Genomic DNA, 23,040 nt, shown 5'->3' on the forward strand with positions numbered 1-23,040 from the left:
GGAGCCTAAATGTCCATCACCTGACGAATGGATCAAGAAGATGTGGTATATATTCACGATGGAGTACTCCATGGCAATGAGAGGGAATGACATATGGCCCTTTGTAGGAAAGTGGATGGACCTTGAGGGTGTCATGCTGAGTGAAGTAAGTCAGGTAGAGAAGGACAGAAACCATATGTTTGTACTCATAGGTCTAGCAGGAAAACAAGAGAGACCTAATGGAGAACCAGGGGGAGCGGAGGAGGGAGAGAGAGTTAGGGAGAGAGAGGGATGTAAAACTTGAGAGACTATTGAATGCTGAGAATGAACTGAGGGTTGAAGGGGAAGGGGGGGGAAAGAGGAGGTGGTAATGGTGGAGTGCACTTAAGGGGAAGAGCACTGGGTATTGTATGGAAAACAATTTGACAATAAAATATTATGGAAAAAGAATTCCATTGTGGTAAACAAAGTTTTTAAAAGCTCATCTTTTCATTACAGCATTAAGAGAACTATAGTTTAAAAAAAACATAAGAATCCTGATTGCTTTCTAAAACCTAAATATAATGCAATATTTTTAGTATTGTTTCTGTTTTGTTTTATTATCAATTTTCCCCCACATGCTTAAGATAGGAGAAATAATTAGATTTATATAAATAAGTAATATTTGAATGAGAGAGAGAGAGAGAGAGAGAGAGAGAGAGAGTGGGGGCAGGGGACGGCCAGAGAGAGGGAGACACAGAATCAGAAGACAGCCTCCAGGCTCTGAGCTAGCTGTTAGCACAGAGCCCAGCGCAGGGCTTGAACCCACAAACCGTGAGATCATGACCTGAGCCGAAGTAAGATGCATAACTGACTAAGCCACCCAGGCAGCCCTCAATAAGCCATATTATACTAGACAGTTATAAAAGTTAAATCACAAACCTGTCTGTGAGTTTCCTCATTCAGGGTGGAAAATAATGTATTATTGTCTTATTTGTGCTGCTAGAACAACAAGACCACAGATTGGGTGTCTTAAACAACATTTAATTCTCAGTGTTCCAGAAATTGAGAAAGCCAAGATCAAGATGTTGTCAGATTTGTTGTATGTGAAAGTCCACTTCTTGGCTAATAGATGGCCATTGTCTCACTGGCGGAAGGGGCAAGATATTTCCCTAGGGTCTCTGTTAGCAAAGCACTAATACTTTAAGGACCTAATTACTTCCCAAAGGCTCCACTCCAAACACTTTCATATTTAGGATTAGGTTTCAACAAATGACTCTGGAGGAGGGTGGACATAAATATTCAAACATTTATCTTATAGCATTAATTAATCGAATCACAATACTTGTGAAGAGATAATATACTGGTTTCTCAGACAACACACGATCTTTGCTGATGTAAAATATGTTAAGATAGTGGTTTTCAATGTGTGGTTCCTGGATCTCATTGGAACTTATAAGAAATATAAATTCTTGGGACCTAATCCAAGAGCTACAAAATCAAACTATGGGTGGGACAGCACTCCAGATGATTCTGAGGCATGCTGAAATTTTAAAACCACCGTGTTAATGTAGGAGAAATTGATTTGTGAGTAGGTAAAGGGAACTACTGAGTTAGGCCTTAAAGAATTAGTTAAAATTCTGTAAACCATACTTCTTCCTTCAGCTAAAAAATTTTTGATATATTTGTAAAACAAATAGATTTGACATTGTGATATTATGAGAAAGGGCATTATATTGGCATTTGAAAGAGAGTTAGTATAGGAATTAATTTAGTTTATTGGATTAGTTAGGATTTCCTGGAAGATAACTTGATACTACTCATCAAAAGTCTTGCAATTCCATTTTTAAAAATTTATTCCTCAAATATATGAAGATGGGTGTAAAAAATGTTTAGCAAGGCAATGTTTTTAATAATGAAAAATGGTAATCTATGTTAATGTCCATTAGTGAAATAAATTACATAATTATGATGAAATTGCAAATATCCATTAAAATTATTATTCAAATGTCTAATTATTAACAAGACACTATATTCATAATAATGGTGATTAAATACATAGTATGATTATAAAATAGTATATTATACGAGTAAAATTTGGTTAAAATATCTATACATGTACTCCTTTATAGATCTATAGGCATGGAGGAAAAATTAGGTTATACACCAAAATATTAGCAATGGAAATATTAGTGATAGACATGTATGCATTTTATTTTTGTTTTTCTATATTTTCTAATGTGAAATGGTATTTCTTACATAAAGAAATAAATAAAACTTAAAGTAACCTAATCTAAGCTTTTATGCATATTTTTACACAGTCTTATTATTAGGAACAAGTAATACTCATTCTACTTTTTAAAAACACCGTGTTCTAGACTACTGGGGGAAATTCACTAATTCCTCTTGCTTGTTCACTGTCCAGTTTACTGTTCCAAACTTTGACATTGGTTTATTTCTGAAAGTTTGTAATATTATTGGATAATTTTTAAAATATGGGTTTCATCTTAGAAATTTCTGTAAAAGTAAAAATCAATTTGAACGGGAGGCAGAGGATCCTTGTTCAGCCTTTTCAAGTAATTTTTTTTCTGTGAATTTGAAAATTTTATATACCTGGTTTTGGCTTTGGTTTTTTCATCTACAAAAACAGGCATGAACAGAAGATCTTGTTGGTTTTTAACTGCTTTAAAACTTTAGGAATCTATAATGAATTTAGAATCAAACTATTTTTAAAAAATCTATTCAGGGAAGTATCCATGCTAAGAAAATAAAATGCCCTTTAAGGAATTATTCTGATATTATATAGGATGTTATTAATACTTCTCTCGTTTAGTGTAACATCTCACTTGATGGAATTTTCTTTTTTTTTAATTAAAAAGTATTATTATTTATTGAACCATTTTACAGATACGGCAGTAGACTGATAGAATGTTAAATATCATGCTTTGCATCACACATATTTAGGTGCTATTGTCTTACCACGTTTTGAATCTAGCAGCCTGGTTCTGGATTGTTATCTTTTTTTTCCCCATTAATTATTTATTGCCAAGTTGTTTTCCATATAACACAAAGTGCTCTTCCCGACAAGTGCCACCTCCATGACGATCACCCCCTATTGCATTTCCTCCTCCATCTTCAGCCATCAGTTTCTTTTCAGTATTCAAGAGTCTCTCATGGTTTGCCTCCCTCCCTCTTCCTACCTTTCTCCCCTCCCCTTCCTCTTCCCATGGTCCTTGTTAGGTTTCTCCTGTTAGACATTTGAGTGAAAACATTTGGTATCTGTACTTCTCTGCCTGACTTATTTCGCTAAGCATGATACCATTGAGGTCCATCCATTTGGCTACAAATGGCCAGATTTCATTCTTTCTCATTGCCATGCGGTACTCTATTATATATATACCACACCTTCTTTATGCCTTCATCAGTTGATAGACATTTAGGCTTTTTCCATGATTTGGCTATTGTTGCCAGTGCTGCTATGAACATTGGGGTACATGTGCCCCTATGCGTCAGCAATTTTGTATTCCTTGGGTAGATCCCCAGCAGTGCTATTGCTGGCTCATAGGGGAGTTTTAGTGATAGTTTTTTGAGGAACTGCCACACTGTTTTCCAGAGTGGCTGCACCAGTTTACATTCCCACCAACAGTGTAGGAGGGTGCCCGTTTCTCCACACCCTCACCAGCATTTATAGTCTCTTGATTTGTTCATTTTAGCGACTCTGACTGGTGTGAGGTGATATCTCAGTGTGGTTTTGATTTGTATTTCCCTAATGATGAGTGGTGCTGAGCATCGTTTCATGTGCCTCTTGGCCTTCTGGATGTCATCTGTGAAGAAGTGTCTATTCATGTCCTCTCTTCATTTCTTCACTGGATTACTCATTTTTCAGGTGTGGAGTTGGTGAGTTACTTATAGATTTTGGATACCATCACTTTACTCAATATGCTATTTGCAACTATCTTTTACCATTCTGTCGGTTGCCTATTAGCGTTTTTCATTGTTTCCTTTGCAGTGCAGACGCTTTTTATCTTGATGAGGTCCAAATAGTTCATTTGTGTTCTTGATTCCCTTTCCTTTGGGGATGTGTCAAGTAGGAAATTGCTGTGACTGAGGTCAAAGAAGTTGTTTCCTGCTTCCTCCTCTAGGGTTTTGATGGTTTCCAGTCTCACATTCAGGTCCTTCATCTATTGTGAGTTTATTTTTGTCTGTGGTAGAAGAAAGTGATCTAGTTTCATTCTGCATGCTGCTGTCCAGTTTTCCCAGCACCACACGTTAAAGAGGCTATCTTTTTCCCATTGGATACCCTTTCCTTCTTTGTCAAAGATTAATTGGACATACATTTATGGGTTCAGTTCTGGGCTCTCTATTCTATTCCATTGGTCTTTGTGTCTGTTTTTATGCCAATACCATACTGTCTTGATGATGACAGCTTTGTAGTAGAGGCTAATACATTGTACAGGTATTTTACATCTTTGGTTAGGTTTATTCCTAGGTATTTTATGGTTTTTCATGCAATTGTGAATGGGATCATTTTATTGATTTCTCTATTGTTTCACTATTGGTGTATAAAAATGCAACCAATTTCTGTACATTGATTTGTACCCTGTGACTTTGCTGAACTCATGGATCAGTTCTAGAAGGTTTCTGGTGGAGTCAATCGGGTTTTCCATGTAGAGTCTCATGTTATCTGCGAAACTTGAACGTTTGACTGCTTCTTTGCCAATTCTGATGCCTTTAATCTTCTTTTGTTGTCTGATTGCTGATGCTAGGACTTCCAGCACTATGTTAAACAACAGTGGTGAGAGTGGACAACCTTGTCATGTTCCTGATATCAGGGGTAAAGCTTTCAGGTTTTCCCCATTGAGGATGATATTAGCTGGGGGCTTTTCATAAACTGCTTTTATAATGTTTAAGTAAGTTCCTTCTATCCCGACTTTCTCGAGGGTTTTTATTAAGAAGCGATGCTGTATTTTGTCAAATGCTTTTCCTGCATCTATCAACAGGATCATATGGATTTTATCATTTTTTGTTAACTTGGTGCATCACATTAATGGATTTGTGAATTTGAACCAGCTCTGTAGCCCAGGAATGAATCCCACCTGATCATTATGGATCATTCTTTTTATATGCTGTTGAATTCAATTTGCTAGCATATTGTTGAGTATTTTTGCATCTGTATTCATTAAGGATACTGGCCCCTAGTTCTCTTTTTTTGTTGGTTCTCTGTCTGGTTTGTGAATCAAGGTGATGCTGGCTTCATAGAACAAGTTTGGAAGTTCTCTTTCTATTTGTCGTTTTTGGAATGGCTTGAGAAGGATGGGTGTTAACTCTGCTTTAAATGTCTTGTAGAATTACCCTGGGAATCCATTCGGCCATGGGCTCTGGTTTGTTGGGAGATTTTTGATAACTGATTCGATTTCTTCAATGGTTATGGGTCTGTTCAGATTTTCTATCTCTTCCCATCTGAATTTTGGCAGTGTTTGTGTGTTGAGGAATTTGTCAATTTCTTCTAGATTGTCCAGTTTGTTGACATATAATTTTTCATGGTAATATCGGATGGTTGCTTGTATTTCTGAGGGATTAGTTGAAATAGATTATTTTTCTTTCATGATTTTGTCTATGTGGGTGTTCTCTCTTTCCTTTCTGAGGAGCCTGGCTAAAGGTTTATCATTTTTGTTTACTTTTTCAAAAAACAAATTCTTGGTTTCATTGTTTTTTTTATTCTATATTGTTTATCTCTTCCCTGATCTTTATTATTTCTCTTCTTATGCTGTGTTTGGGGTGCTCTATCTGCTCTCTTTCTAGTTTCCTTGGGTTCTCTGTTAGATTTTGAGTTTGTGCTTTTTCCAGGTTGTTGAAATAGGCCTGGATTGCAATATACTTTCCTCTTAGGACTACCTTTGCTGTGTCCCAGAGAGTTTGGATTATTGTATTTTCATTTTCATTTGTTTCCATGTATTTGAGAATATCTTCTCTAATTGTGTTACTGGCCCAATCATTCTTCAGTATGGTGGTTTTTAACCTCCACAGTTTAGGAGGTTTTCCAGACATCTTCCTGTGGTTGATTTCAAGTTTCATAGCATTGTGAACTGAAAGTGGGCATAATACATTTATATTTATGGAGGCTGTTTTATGACCAACTTATGATCTATTTTGGAGCATGTGCACTCAAGAAGAAAGTGAATTACCTAGCTTCAGGATGCAGAGTTCCAAATATACCTATTAATTCCATCTCTTCTCGTGTGCTTTTCAGGTCCATTGTTTCTTTATTGATTTTCTGTCTGGTTGATCTATCCTTTGCTGTAAATGGAGTATAAAAATCCTCTGCAAATAGTACATTCTTATCAGTAAGATTGTTTATGTTTATGAATAGTTGTTTTATGTATTTGGGTGCTCCCGATTTTGGCACATAAATGTTTTTAATTGTTAGCTCTTCCTGATGGAGAGACCCTGTATTATTATATAGTGTCCTTCTTCATCTCTTGTTACTGCCTTTACTTTAAAGTCCATTTTGTCTGATATAAATATGGCTTCTCCATCTTTCTTTTGACTTCCAGTCACATGATAGATATTTCTCCATCCACATACTCTCAATCTGAAGGTGTCTTCAAGCCTAAGATGAGTCTCTTGTAGACAGCAAATAAATGGATTTTGTTTTTTTATCCATTCTTCTACCCTGTGTCATTTGATTGGAACATTCAGTTCATTTACATTCAGTGTTACTATTGAAAAATGCGGGTTTAGATTCATTGTGTTCTCTGTAGAGTTCATGCTCATAGTGATGTCTCTGGTGCCTTAAATGCCTTGCTACATTTCCCTCATAGAGTCCCTCTTAGGATTTATTGTAGAGCTAGTTTGGTGGTGATGAATTCCCTCAATTTTTGTTTATTTGGGAACACTTTTATCTCTCTTTCTATTTTGAATGACATTTTCCTGCCATTCCTTTCTGGCCTGCCAAGTTTCAGTAGATAGTTCTATAACCGCTCTAATAGGTTTCCCTTTGTATGTTATGGCCCTTTTATCCCTAGCTGCTTTCAGAATTCTCTCTTTATCTTTATATTTTGCCAGTTTCACTATGATATGTCTTGCCGAATGTCATTCACGTTACGTCTTTGAGGATTTCTTTGTGCCTCTTGAATGTCAATGTCCTTTTCCTTCCTCCGATTTAGGATGTTCTCAGCTATAATTTGACCAACCACCCTTTAGGACCTCTTTCTCTTTCTTCCTCTTCAGGAACTCCTATGATACTGATATTGTTCCTTTTGATTTTATCACTGAGGTCTCCAATTCTCCTTTCCTGCTCCTATATAAATTTCTCTCTCTTTTTCTTGGCTTCCTCTTTTACTAGAACTGTGTCTTCTATGTCACCTATTCTGCTTTCTACCTCTTCAATTTGTGCAGTGGCCACCTCCATTTATTTATGCACCTGATTTATAGTATTTATTGTAACATCACAGATATTTTGAAGGTCCCTAGTCTTTGCATCAATAGCTTCTCTGATGGTTTTTTCAATTCTGGAGATTAATTTTATGACAATTGTTCTAAATTCTTGTTCAGTTATGTTGTTTATGTCTGTTTTGAGCAGTTCTGTGGCTTACTTCTTCCTGGTATTTCGTTAGAGGAGAGTTCTTTCGTTTTGTCATTTTGGCTAGCTTTCTGTCTGTTGTCAGTTTTAAAAGCTGGTTATGCACTGTGCACCTGTTAGCATTGCTCTACTAAAGTAGGCTCATTGACTGTCCAGGGCCTGTTGTTTCAGGAAGTGTTGTTTTAATGGTGTCTCTCGGTTTTTCTTGTGCCTTTGATTATTTAGTTTCCCTTCTCAGTGGTATTTGGAACTCTTCACCATGTGTACTTTGGCTTGTTTCTTGAGGTAGCCCTGAAAAGAACAACAGACAGACAAACAAACAGGGAACAAATACAGTCCAACGCAGATACAAAGCAAATAAATAAGGAAACAAAAGGGGAATGAAAATAAGAAAAAGAAAGAAAACAAAAGAAAAAAAAGATTAAAAAAACGTGGAGGACAGCAATAACAAGGTACAGTCTGAGGGCATAAAATCTGCAGAGGGGAGAGATAAGAATGAGATAAGGAAAAATGTATCTGGATGGCAGGAACTAATCTAATCACAGCAGTGTATAAATGTTGGTCTTTCTCAGACCCCAAGGGTGTAAAAAAGAGAAACAAAGGAAAAAAGAAGAAAAAAGAGATCAAAAATAAAAACATAAAAAATAAGTTAAGTAAAATTTTAAAAATTCTAAAAAAGCAGCTCTCTAGTGCTGATGGGCATGGGTTGGTGTAGACAGGTAGGGTCTCAGGGGCTGCTCTCTGAGGCCCTGCCTTAGAGGTTGACTGGAGATGAATGGCGGCTCCCCAAGTCCTTCTCAGACCATGAGCTGCAAGCCACTCTTTTGAGTCCTATCTTCCTGTGTCACGGGAGGGCCAAATTGCTTTTTTTCCTAAGCTCCGCTGCTTTTCCAAATCCTAGTCTGTGCTCTTTAATGCTGTCTCCCCAGATGAGATGAAATAAAATGTCTTCCCGCCAGTGGACAGCTTTCTTGCTGGGATTGATTGAGTAAGGAGACTGGAGAGCCAGCTTTTCCCTGGCTCTGCCTGGAATTGGCAAGCCACAGACCCAAAGGGAAAACAAGTCTGATGAGGGGGACGAATTTCTCTCCTTTCCCAGTGGCTATGTGTGTGATGATTTGTCTCTCTTTCCCTGGCTGAGGTCTCTTCCTCTCCAGTGTCCACTCTATAAGCGTTTTCAGTCTCTTTTTCTCTTCCCCTTGGCTCTCCACTGCTCTACATGGCCGTTTCTCACGTGGCTCCAAATGGCCGTTCCATGAGTTGCTCAGCATGGTGGATCCACTCTACATGTCCGCTCCTTGGGAGGACCTCCATGGTCCTGTGCTGCCTCTGCACACAGGGCCCTCTGTGGCCCAGTGCCACCTTTCTGGGCACTCTATCTCCCGGCGCTCCCTCCCCTCAGAGTCTCTGGTCCCAGTTCCCACTCACTCAGGCATCCTTGAGGCTGTCATCTATAAGGAGTCTGTGTGTGCACCTTCCGTTCTTGCAAGTCAGAATATTGTAGCTTTGGTCCTTCTCAGTTTGATAGTTGGGGGAGGGTCGAGATCACAGAGCTCCCTACTTCTCCACCATCTTGCCAATCAAACCCTTGATGGAATTTTCAAACAAATGTGTTAAATATGTTAAAATATTTGAAAGTTGGTATACTTCTGACACCTGGTGGTCGAACCAAACATCACATCTAAATTCTAATTCCCCAGACACATTCCCTTTCTCTCACTGGGACATTTCCCTCCCTGATTTATCCATTCATCATGTATTCAGTCATTCACTTAAAAAACACTTAGTGGATCCTTAATATGTTGAAAACACTTTACAGCACACTTTACTCTGGAGGAAAGAAAGTAATAAGAGAATGAGTCTTTCATATAAAGGAAATTACAATCTATTTAGAGGAACAAAATAGATTGCATGCAAAGGCAATAACCCTAGTGCATTAAATGTATTAGATGCACTCTTGCTAAAATTTGATCCGAACTATGGATACTGTGATGCCATAGAAGTGACCTCTGGTTTGGAAAAGTCAAGAAAGGCCTCTTGGAGGAAATGAGGCTTGCTTTTCTTGGGATCTCAGTCTACTTAGCCATAAAACAGTCATAATATTCTACTGTTATATAGGATTGCTAGAAGGGACAGATTGAGAGAGTGTATATAAAGTACTTAGTATAGCACCTTGTCCAACATAAGCATTCAGTGATTTTTTAACTGTTATTAAAACCAAAGATGATCAGGGAAGATTTAGTGTATGTTAACTATTTTCTAACTTTTATTTTGAGAATAATTCTAGTTCAAGTTTACATGATTTTTTAATTAAACTGAGTATACAGAACACAAGATCAATTATTTTAGTTAGTTCAGTGGATAAATAAACCACAAAAACAGATAGTGTTGGCTCTATTTACAGTTTGCTAGACTGACTGGCTGGTTTAGCAAAATAGTCAACTCAGTGGAAAAAAACATACAAAGTAGTTGTTTATTTGAATGAACTATTTGTTTGACTTCAATGCACGTTCAGCAAATACAGTCTATCTGAAAGCACCATATAGTCAATGCAAATAGGTTGTTTGGCACTGTGTGAGCTGTGTGTGTGTTGACTGCATTTTTATAATTATGAATGGCTATATTTTGGGTTCAGTAGGAACTGTCTTAGATTCTATGTTTCTTTCAATAGTTAATGTTAAGTGTGTCTCAATTTCCATTTAATTCCATAAAATGTGAAACAAACTAACTGATTTTGCAAGAAATAAAAAGCACAAGAAAGTATTCAAATCCCATTTATCTTTTTGTTTTTACAATCAGAGGCATGTTATATTTCCTGAGAATATCAAGCATTTGGGTAACTGTCATTTTCAATGATTAAAATAAACTGTATTGTGGTGTCTTTGAGGCAAAAGCAATAATGTTCTGATCCAAAAGAAAACCAAGAACAGGGACTCTGCATGTTAAGAATGAATGTTTAACCTGGATAATGGAATATTGAGAGAGACAGGATTGCCATCTTCATATAATTAGAGAGTTTCATGTGCAACAGGGGGTAAAAGTTATTTTTATTTGACTTTGGTAGGCAAGACTAGGTTAAAATGTCAGGGATACAGATTTAAACCTACTAGAAGGAAAAATTTTCTAACAATTATGATTATTAAAAATGTAACTATTCAAAATTAGTAAATTTCAACTGAACTTGCCTCAAGAGCTGAGGTAAAGATAACCTTTTTTTGCTGCCACTCCCACCAGATGCCCTCTAATTTTTCACATTCTCTGGTAGTTGTTTGAAATAGTAGCAAGGATAGTCTTGACAAATGTCAATGTTTGAAATTACCATAATTCTGTATATACACGAATCTTTAAAGTTACAGAAGCTTTTTAAAAGTAACATGACATACAAACAGGATTAATTTTACCCTCAGCCAAATTCTGATGGAGCCAAAGTTTATCTTCATTGCCCTACTTTTTCCCCAAACTTTCATTCCTCCAAGTTCTAGTCACCTGCCAGTCCTTCCCAGGCCCTTATACTGTGTTTCATTTACAAACGTTTATGGCTTATCTTAGAAGTCACTTATTTTCTGATAAGGTTGCAGTGAAAATGGATTAAATTTTCTCTTTCCTAGCATTGATGATTGGGAACTCAGCTAAATCTCAATTTGAAAATGCAGATGGAGACAACTATAACACTGAAATGTGGAAACTCACAGAAGTGCTGGCATATATATTCTATAGAAAAAATACATATACAATATAAATATAGAATTATATATATAATTTTCCAGTGATATCTTGCTTGTTGGTTATCTCTACACGTTCGATTTCTCCCTCAAAATACTGAGGGGATAGCTTGACTGAGGTTATTACCAAAACTGTAATCTTTCTGATTTATAAAATATATGTTTCAAAATATTGCTTTATATTTATATATTGCCACAGTTTTTTCAGCTTACATGAAAAAGGTCTTTTGAATTTGTGAAAGTTAGCACCTGAATAATTCTTTGGTAAGACACAAATATATTTGTAAACCCAAACATAGACTGATATGCTCTTGACCCTATTTTTACTCTGTTTTCTGCAGAAACCATCCTTAAGGAAGGAAAATACATCCCCAAGATGTGAGGTAACAGCATAACCAGTATAAGAACAAAGTGAACAGATATTCAAATGTCATTTTAGTACTCTCTCTATGCAACCACCTACATCCTCATATTCATCTCTGGTCTTTTGGTTAATGGTGCAGCCTTGTGGGTTCTGTGCTGCTTCATCAGCAAGAAAAATAAAGCCATCATTTTCATCATCAGTCTCTCTGTGGCTGATCTTGCTCACGTGCTGTCCTTACCTCTCCGGATTTACTATTACAACAGCCACCACTGGTCCTTCCTGAAGGCCCTTTGCCTGCTGTGCTTCTACCTGAAGTATCTCAACATGTATGCCAGCATTTGTTTCCTGACCTGCCTCAGCCTTCAGAGATGTTTCTTTCTCCTCAAGCCCTTCAGAGCCAGAGAATGGAAGCGTAGGTATGATGTAAGCATTAGTGCTGACATCTGGATCATTGTGGGGACTGCCTGTTCGCCACTTCCAATTCTGAGGACTGCTGGCTTAGCCAACAACACTGAATCTTGCTTTTCCAATTTACGGTTTAAACACATTAGAATGACTTCCTCCATTGGTATGATAAGTGTAGCTGAACATGGAGGCTCTTTTTTTAACTGCTGCCATCATTTCTTATTGCACATGGAAAATGAGGAAATCTTTACAAGAATTCCAAGCTCCCCTTCAGAATACCAAAGAGAGAAAAAGGGCTTTGTGGATGGTTCTGATATGTGCCGTTGTGTTCACTGTGTGTTTCACTCCTTACCACCTCAACTTCCTATTCTATATGTTGGTGAAACAACATGTTTTTTCAACCTGTTCCTTTACTAAGATCACCCTATATTTTCACATCATTTCTCTATGTCTTGCAAATTTGAATTGCTACCTTCATTCCATTGTATGTTATTTTATGACCTCAGAATTCCATAATAGGCTTTTGGAACACAGTGGTTTGGTTCTTCATTTACATGTGAGACACAAGGACAGGCCTTTGGAAATTCATCACAAGAAGGAGGAACTTCAAACTATCTCTCCTACAAATTTGAATGATTCCAAGATAACGTAATCAAATACATAGCTAGAATAACCTATTTTCTCTATCAGTTTAGCTATGTCTCCTTGAAGATTAAAAACAAAATGATATTGTTGAATGCCTTAACAAAACATGTCTACCTTTCTTTTATCCCCCAAATCATCCTTCTGAAGGAATTATTCATAACTATATTTTTGATACAAATGGAAACACACTGTTCTATGGAGCATATAATAAAATATCTTTCTTTGTAGAAAATAATCAGAACCAGAATAAATTGAACACCTATTCCTCAGCAATGGGTCAATGTTTTCACTTTTACTTGCAAAGAACAAAATGTACATTTAAAATAAGTGGACATAGGTGAATAGTCAAAAAAAATTTAAATATACAGAACAATAGGATACTGGCTTTATTGAAAAAAAATATACGTATACTACTTGTGCAAAATAGACCAAAGAGGAAAGATTCCTTAATATTAATAGTATTAATTAATAGAGAATTGATTAATATTCATTCATATGAAAATTTATATCCTTCGAACTTGGAATATCTATGAGAAATTCCTTTTTTCCCCTTTAAGAAACAAACAATTCAGATTCATCCTAAATACCTCAAATGTTTCAGGAAATTCCTGCACAATACATATGACTTAAACACAAAACTCAATTGTATTCTAAAGTGTTTCATAAGCTTCAGAATTTCAGGGTTTGCAATAAAAAAGCTCTTTGAAAAAGATTGTGTAACAATCAGCCTATATTAATTCCCCTATATACAACCTCATCACAATTTTGCTTGAAAGATTTTAAACAATGAATTACTAAAGAATCACACATATGTGTATAGTTGTTTTAGTTAGACCTCATTACTCACAAGTAAAGACACCTATAAAGAGAATATTGCATGAATTGAATATTATTATGAATGCAGAATGAAAAAACTGCTATTGATTTAAATCTTTGTGATTTTTTAGGACATTTGGGTGGCTCAGTAGATGACGTGTCTGACTTCAGCTCAGGTCATGAACTCATGGTTCGTGGGTTTGAGCCCCACATTGGGCTCTGTGCTGACAGCTCAGAGCCTGAAGCCTGTTTCAATTCTGTGTCTCCCTCTCTCTGCTCCTCCCTCATTCATGCTTTGTCTCTCTCTCTCTCAAAAATAAATAAACATTAATTTAAAATAAATAAATACATCTTTGTAATTTTGTAATACAAATTTTGTAATACAAATCATTATCATTGAAAAATTTCAATCTTAAAATTTCACATATGGGGTTTCATTAAAATGGTATTTCATTTTTTTAAGTTTTTCAAATTATTTTGAGAGAGATGGAGTGCAGAAAGAGAGGGAGAATTTCAAGCAGGATCTGTGCTGTCAGCACAGAGACCCACATAGGGCTCAAACTCATGAATCTGTGAGATCATGACCTGAGCCAAAATCAAGAGTTGGACACTCAACTGACTGGGCCACTCAGACATCCCTAAAATGGTATTTTATAAAGAAGTGGCCAATTTTATAAAATTATAAAGGCTTAGTTTCTTGTTTTTATAATGTTTTAAATTCACAAGCTATTGTGTCAGAAGAGAAACAGATAATAACATTTGTTACAGTTGGGGGAAGATAGAATAAAAGCTAATGCATAAACATCCCAAATCACTATGTGGTTTCACCTGAAACTGATGTAACATGGTGTGTCAACTACACTCAAATAAAAATATTAATTTATAAAAGAGAGAAAAGTGCTTTTGGCAGAGGAAGATGGTGGCTGAGTAGAAGGATCATAGGCTAGTCTTTTTGACAAACATGACTAGATAACTATGAAATCAATCTAAATACCACAGAAATTGACCTGAAGACTGATAGAACAAACTCCACAACTAAAGGTAGAGACGAGGTCTCATCGAAGGTAGGAAGTGCAGAGACATGGTTTAGAGGAGAAAAAGATTGCAGCTGCTGCTGAGGGGAGGGAATCATTGTCACGTAGAAGGACAAGAAAGGAGCACAAGAGAACATTTCCTCTAAGCAATTGGCTTGGAAAGTGAGGGGCAGAATTTTGTGTTACTTGCAACAAGTGGGATTTAAAGCCTGAAGTTTTGAAGGTCTGAGGCCTTGGCCCTGAGGGCACTGTGCTACTCTTGGATAGAAGGCAGGCAAATAGCCTGGGGGCAGACAGCATAAAAACAAATAACTGAAGAACTCCTGAGGTACACAGAAGGGAGATTATTAGCTTTTCTTAGAGCATGCCCCCTGAGAGGCAGCATTCATGGACACAACTCTCCGGGTACAAAGGAGATGTCCAGCTCCATTTTCTTACCCTGCCCCTCAGTATAAACACAGAACCACATGCTGGAAGAAGCTTAGCTACTACACTGGCTTCCTAACTTGCTTGAACCATGCCCCGACCCTTGGAACTCTGGTGGGACTGTCCTTCTCAGTCAAGCTTGCCTCAGTCCCAGTGCAGCAGGTCCTCAACTCATAAAATAAGCAGAAACTCCTGTCCATACATCTTCTGACCAGAGGGTTCTTCAGTGCCTCAGTTATGATAAAAGTGGTCAAACTCAATTCACAAGCAGACCAGAACACAACTGGCTAAAACTCACATTCTGGTCAGGCAACAACACTGCCTACAGCAGGTAAAGAGAGATTCTGCAGATGATTAGACTGGATAGAGCAACAAACACTCAATAGCAGAGAACATGCAGAACACAATGACGAAACTCCCTGAAGCAGCAGGCTTCTTCATAATGTCACTAACTTCAGGTGACATAACTAGATTTTCTAACACAGAGAAGAAAGCAGAGACTTAGGCAAAGTGCAATGATGGAAGAATTCATCCCAAATGAAAGAAAAAGACAAGGCCATGACCAGAAATCTAAGAGAAACATATAAGTAAAATGCTTGATGGTGAATTTAAAGCAAACATTGTGAAGATACAAATGGGGCTTGAGAAATAAAAGGTATCAGTGACACTCTTACCACAGAGATAAAAGACTTTAAATAATAATCAGGGATGAAGAGCACAATAAATGAGATTGGAAATAGAATTCACGTAATGAACATCAGGTTGGAAACAGTGGAGAAATGAGTATATATATATATATATATATTATATATATATATATATATATATATATAATATATATATAATCTGAAGAAATAATACCTGAAAACTTCCCTATTCTGGGGAAGGAAGCAATATCTGGATATGAGAGGCACAAAGAACTTCCATCCAAATCCACAAAAGTAGGCTAACACCAAAATATATATTGTAATGCAATTTGCAAAATATAGTGATTAAAAAAAAGTCTTAAAAACAGCAAGACAAAAGAAGTCTTTAATTTACAAAGAAAAACCCATAAGGCTAGCTGAAGCTTTCTCAACAGAAACTTGGAAAGCCAGAAAGAATTTGTGGGATATATTTTTAAAAAGCTGACTAGGAAAAATCTGCAGCCAAGAATACTCTGTACAGCAAGGCTCTCATTCAGAATAGAAGGAAAGTTAAGGTTTTCCCAGACAAACAAAAACTAAAGGAGTATGTGACCACTAAACCAGCCTGCAAGAAATATTAAAGGGGACTTTTTAAGGACAAAAGAGAGACAAAAAGTGACAAAGAAAAGATCAGAGAAAATCTCCAGAAACAATGACAAAACAAGTAACACACTGACACTAAATATATATCTATCAATAATTACTTTGAATGTAAATGGACTAAATGTTCCAATCAAAAGAAATAGGGTGTCAGAATAGAATAAACAAGATCCATCCATATGTTGCCTAGAAGAGACTTACTTTAGACCTAAAGACACCTGCAGATTGAAAGTGAGGGGATGGAGACACATTTATCATTCAAATGGATTTCAAAAAAAGCTGTAGTAACAATATTTATATCAGGCAAACTAGACTTTAAAACAAAGACTTTAAAAAGAGAAAAGAAAGACAGTATATAATCATAAAGGGGACAATCACACAAGAATATATAACAATTAAAGAAGGATATTATATAATCATAAAGGGGACAATCACACAAGAATATATAATAATTGTAAATATTTATGCACCCAACATGAAAGCACCCAAAACAATTAATAACAAACATAAAGGAACTAATTAATAATAACACAGTAATAGTAGCAGAGTTTAACAAACTCTTATATCAATGGACAGATAATCTAAACAGAAAATAAGGAAGAAAACAATGGCTTTGAATGACACTCTGGACCAATAATCAAGCAGCAGAAAGAGACATTAAGGATCAATCTCATTTACAATTGTGCCAAAAATAATAAGATACTTAGGAAGAAGCCTAACCAAAGAAGTAAAAGAGCTGTACTCTGAAAATTACAAAACACTGATGGAAATTAATAATGTACAAAAATGGAAAGATATTCACAGCTTATGGATTGAAAGGATAAATATCTTTAACATGCCTATACTATGCAAAGCAATCAACACATTTAATTCAATCCCTATCAAAATACCAACTACATTTTTCCCAGAGCTAGAACCAACAATCCTAAAATTTGCATGGTATCACAAATGACCCTGAATATCCAACCTTGAAAAAGAAAAGTAAACCTGGAGGCATCACAATTCCAGATTTTACATTATAATGCAAAGTGGTAATGATCAAAATAGTATGACAATGACCCTGAAAATCAACCTTGAGAAAGAAAAGCTGGAAGCATCATACCTCCAGACTTTAAGTTATAATACAAAGTGGTTGTGATCAAAACAGTATGGTGCTGGCACAAAAATAAACATATAGATCAATAGAACAAAATAGCAAACTCAGAAATGAACCCATAATTATATGGTTAATTAATTTTTGACAAAGCAGGAATAATATCCAATGGGAAAAAGACATTCTTTCAACAAATGGTGTTGGGAAAGCTAGACAGCATCAATGTAAAAGAAGGAAACTAGATCACTTTTTCATGCCATGTACAAAAATGAATTTAAAATGGATAAAGACCCAAATGTAAGATATGGATTCATAAAAATCTTAGAGGAGAACACAGACAGTAAACTCTGTTTTTAAAAAAAAATTTAAATGTTTATTTTTGAGAGGCAGAGCACAAGCAGGGGAGGGGCAGAGAGAGAAGGAGACACAGAGTCCAAAGCAGGCTCCAGGCTCTGAGCTGTCTGCACAAAGCCTGACATGGGGCTCGAACCCACAAACCATGAGATCATGACCTGAGCTGAAGTCAGCCGCTTAACCGACTTAGCCACCCCTACAGTAACCTCTTTGACATTGGTCATAGTAACTTCTTTCTAGATATGGCTCCTGAGGAAAAGGAAACAAAAGCACAAAGAAACTCCTGGGACTTAATCTAAATAAAAAGCTTCTGCAAAGCGAAGGAAACAATCAACAGTTTTGTAAGGTTACCTATAGAATGGGAGAAAATATTTGCAAATGACATATCTGATAAAGAGTTAGTATCCAAAATATATAAAAACTTATAAAACTTAACAAGCCCAAAATGAATAATCCTTATAAAAATGGACAGAAGACACAAAAATGTTTCTAAAGAAGATATACAGATATCCAATAGACAGATGAAAAGATGCTTAATGTCACTGATTATCATGGAAATGCAAATCAAAACTACATGAGATATCTCACACCTTTCAGAATAGCTAAAACAAGAAGACAAGAAACAATAAGTGTTGGGTAAGGATGGAACACTTGTATACTGTTGATGGAAATGCAAAGTAGTGCAGTCAGTCTGGAAAACAGTATAGAGATTTGTAAATAAGTTAAAAATATAACTACCCTATGATTCAGCAATTATACTACTAAGTATTTACCCAAAGAATACAGAAATATTGATTCAAAGTCATATCAGTGTTAATAGCAGCATTATCTACAATAGTGAAATGATGGAAACAGCCCAAGTATCCATCAACTGATGAATTAATACATAAGAAGTGATATATATATATATATATATATATATATATATATATATATATATATATCCAAATGCACCCAGATGTCCAAATATTCCAAGAAATTTTAGGTGCCATAAACTTCCAGTCAAACCTCAGTGATCTGGAACCCAAACCTTGCAAACTTAACTATCCAAACATGGCTTACAGACCCAAGAAGGAAGTAAAATTGTCCTGAATGGCCAAAATAGATGTCATAATGCCCACAAACTAAAAGCTACAGACTTTGTTCTATAGGATGTTTTTACTTTTATACATATCATCTCCAAATAAAATAAAATAATCAGTCTTTACTCATTTTTTAAAAAAAATTCAGTTCTGTAATAACTAGCTTGATTAGTGTGTTCTCAAAGCCACAAACATTAAAAAGAACTAATTGAAATGACAGGGACTTCATTAGACTGGTCCATTGAAAATTGCAACATGAACTATAGTCTAAAAATGTGGAGGAAGAAGCACTTATAAAATCAAATATATAAGAATTAAAATTCCATGAGGTCATTTTAGTGGTACGTTCATGAAAAATATCAATAGTTACTAATTTTAATAACTTTTAGGGTAGCCAATATATGCAGTACAGTAACTGATGTTTATAATGACCTTCAGTCATTCTGAAAAGATAACATTAAAAAGATAACTTCAGAGTTAAAGGTCTTCTTAAATAACATTAATACTGTAACTACAAAAAGAAACATTTCTAAAGTTTTTTGGAGTCTAGAAAGCACTTTCCAAAAAGTATGCCTCATATTGAGATCATCTAGTCTAGCCCCCTTATGGACATACAATTAAAATTAAGACCCAAAGAGAAGTAACTTGTCCATATATACATACTGGCAGACCTAAGACTAATATCTTGGTCCTCTGAATATGGATTAATGCTTTTTTTCAAGGATGATGTCCCATTATTTAAAATAAACTGCTTAAGTAAATAGAAAACAATATAATTTATGAATATTTGCAACTAATATGGTGTTTTAAATGTCCAGGTACTTACAGAGCTAAGCAAACTTTTCTGTAAAATACAACTGTCTGATATACAAATCTGCCAAGGACTTCAGAGAAACCATGTTTTTCTGTTTTTCATTTTTTAAACCTTTTTTCTGTTATTTAAATGCCAGTTAGTTAAGATACAGTGTAATATTAGTATCAGGTGTACAATACAGTGATTTAACACTTCCAAAAATCATGTGGTGTTCTCTCTCTCAAGATTAAATTTTTAAAAATTTTAAATAAAAAAAGAAATATAGATGATAATTATTTTTAAGTTATAATGATTATTTAAACATAAATACATGGGGGAAGGTAATATTAAGAAATGAAACAGAGAAAGCAGATAGTGCCCCTCTTAAACTATAAAACATACAGGATATTATTAAATATTTTAAACAACCTATTAGTATCATAGAAGAGATGAAGATTTGAAGTAGTGTTCAAAGTCAAGACATTACTGACTGAGGCTTCTGAGAGTAACAGAAAGAACTATTGACCTGTCCCCTACCATTAGTTAGTTAGGTTCAGCCTTTCAGAAGAAAAAGTTATGATTAAGATTAAGGACCTCTGAAGAAATAAAATATTAGGGGCTGACCATAGACATAGGGAAACAATGAGGATACACTAGGTCACAGTCAATATCTTCTATGGATGAATTATGTAGATAGAATTCAAGGTCTCCAAACTTTTGGCAGGAATGGATTTGAAACAAATCTAAAGGAAACTACAGTTGTAAAGAGGAGAGACTGAGGGGCGAATAGGTTACTTAGCGATATTGTTTGGACATGGATGCTTTTGTTGAGAGGCATATAAATAAAATTCAAAGAACATCCTTAATTCAATGCAGTTCTACAATATCTGATCTGGTTAAATATATCAGATAATCAAATTTAAATGAAGATAAAATATTCAAAAACTTAGTCTAGTAAGAAAACATTGAATATACACATTTTTACCTTTGCTCACACTGTTTCTATGTCAAGTAAGACTTTGTTTCACCTGTCTATCCAGTCTTAAAAATTATTTAAGCTTCAGCTTAAATTTTGCTTTACTCTAGAACCACATAATCTTTCTATACAGTAAATTCCTTGAAGGTACCTATCAAGGTCAAAACAGTATGTTGTACTCTATAACATATTGAAATTTAACCTAATTTCTTATAAGGATATTAAGTCTTTGATAGTTTCTATGGTTATATTAAGACTTCCATATTTCTTTCTCTGTGGGAGACTAAGTTCTGGGTATAAACTTGGCAGTCTAATGCTGTATGGTGATCATAAAATTAATCTATATCTCCATATCATGCAAATAGTAAGAGCCCAATAAATGTTTCTTTGATGATTTAAAGAAAAAAATATATAATCACTGCATCTTGGTAGATTGGTTGAACTTGTTAAATACAAATGCAAATGGAACCAATGTTGGAAATTCAACATGGAGGAGAAGTAGGGAGAGCTGAAGTTCCATCGTTCCTCAAACACAGCAGTGTTGAGGCCAAAGGACTTTGAATTCCAAGAGTCTAGGCTGAAGAGTGAGAAAGACATCTCCAGGGACCTATGGGGACAATCTGGCAGGCCATAGATGCGTGGTTGCAAACTGGGACAGAGAAAAATGGGCCATATAGGCACGGAGGGGAGGGATACCCTTCTGCGAAGAGACAAAGAGAAGAGAAAGAGAGGCTGAGGAAGCATAAGTCTGGACAAGATAAAAGCCACGGACCTGGACAGAGAAAGATCCAATTTCTAACTGCAGGGCTTCCTCCGGACTGGGGCCAGCTGCACAGTTCATGCACCTGGGCAGGAAGGGAGCCAGCCCTGGTCTCAGTAACTAGTTCAGATGTGCAGTCCACAGTGGGAGAACACAATCCACTCCCTGGAATGCTGTGGCAAGAAGGTATATAACCTTTCAAAAGACAAAGACTATCTATGCCCATCAGCCAGAGAACCTATATTGGCAGCGTGGAGTGGTACTCCCCTGGTACCAAGGCACATGGAACAGGACACTTTAAGACATGAGGGTTTAAATCACAGCTGAGAGCCAGGTGGGAGCACGAGTCAGCAGAGTGAGACACACCACCTCATTCGTGACCACGGCTCTGCAAGGATGGCTTGAAAAGTGGTTCTGAGACACACATTCCATGGAGAAAAGACTGGGGTGTAGACATTTTTCTCCCCATTACCAACAAGGTGGGGCCTAGGGAATGGACAGCCAGCTCACAGTGAATGTGAGACCTGACTACATAAAACCACATGCTTCTTCTCTTGGTAACTGTGTATCTACTGGAGTGGGTTTGACCCTGATGAACCAAAGAGCTTCTCCTCCAGACCAGCACTGCCACAAGTTCCAAGGAAACCAGCAGTTTTGCATTTTCTGATTTAATTCTTGGAAATTTTTATTATATACACATATGTTTTTTCCCTTCCTTTTCTCCTTATTTCTTCCTTCTTCTAGTCTTGTTATTCTGGTTGTTGGTTTGCTTAAGCAGACATATTTAATCTACTCTCTTCATTATCTGTTCTATATCTTTTTCTTTATCCCATCCCCCCTGGTTTAAGCCATAGAGTTTGTCTGTCTGGTCGATTTTGTTTTCTTTTCTTTATTCCTCCACCCCTGTCATATCTCTCTGTCTATGGGGATAAGGCCTCTTCCATCTACAGCGCCACCACCCCAATATTTTGCTGTTGTGGGTGATATTTTTTTTTCCGTTTGTCTGTTTGTTTGTTTTCTTATCCAGGGCTACTTTAGCGAACAATTAAAAGCACATTGGCGAAGGGTCCAAAACATCACTACAAGTAGGGAGATAAGGCAACCAGAGTCACAACAACAGAAAGTAAGTAACACCCCCCAAAAACAACCCCTGAAGGGCTAGGCCCTGGAGAGTATATGACCCCCTTTAAATATAGTAGTCCTTTCAGGTGCAGGACACATCACAAGCTATTAAAAAACATGGGAGACAGAAAACCAGCCAAAATGATGAAACAGGAGAATTCCCAAAATAAATGCAAAGAAGAAATGACATCTCAAGAATTGATCAAAATGGATATAAACAATATAGCTGAACAAGAATTGAGAGTAATAGTCATAAGATTAATCACTGGGCTTTAAGAGCATAGAAGACAGCAGAGAATCTATTTCTTCAGAGATCAAAGAACTAAAAAATAGTTATCATTATTTGGCCTCAGAGACAGGTGTCACCTTCAGGCTCCCAGAAAACAAGAAGCCACTTACTACTTCAACACTCCCCCACCCGGAGACCTTCAAGGGAACCATTTATTGAACTTTTCTGCCCTGAACAACAGACATGTCCTCGCCCAGAACAAGAAACAGCTACAAACAAATCACCTTACATAAACATATCAATACTTCATACCTCCCCCCAACCAACACCATAAAAAATGCACTACCCTGCTCCTGGGTGCAACTTCTCTGGCCTCTCTCTGTTCAGACCAGT

General features: G+C 36.3%; 1 protein-coding gene across 1 annotated transcript; it reads left to right on the top strand.

Annotated features, from left to right (window-relative positions):
* Positions 1-7,375: 7,375 nt before the first annotated feature.
* On the top strand, positions 7,376-12,683 carry LOC115283420 (putative P2Y purinoceptor 10). Its single transcript, XM_029929666.1, is given in 3 exon segments — positions 7,376-7,423; positions 11,702-12,223; positions 12,225-12,683. Coding segments are annotated over 3 exon segments (1,029 nt in total).
* The last annotated feature ends 10,357 nt before the right edge of the window (positions 12,684-23,040 follow it).

The sequence above is a fragment of the Suricata suricatta genome, chromosome X (assembly GCF_006229205.1).
Source record: "Suricata suricatta isolate VVHF042 chromosome X, meerkat_22Aug2017_6uvM2_HiC, whole genome shotgun sequence".
Classification (NCBI taxonomy): domain Eukaryota; kingdom Metazoa; phylum Chordata; class Mammalia; order Carnivora; family Herpestidae; genus Suricata; species Suricata suricatta.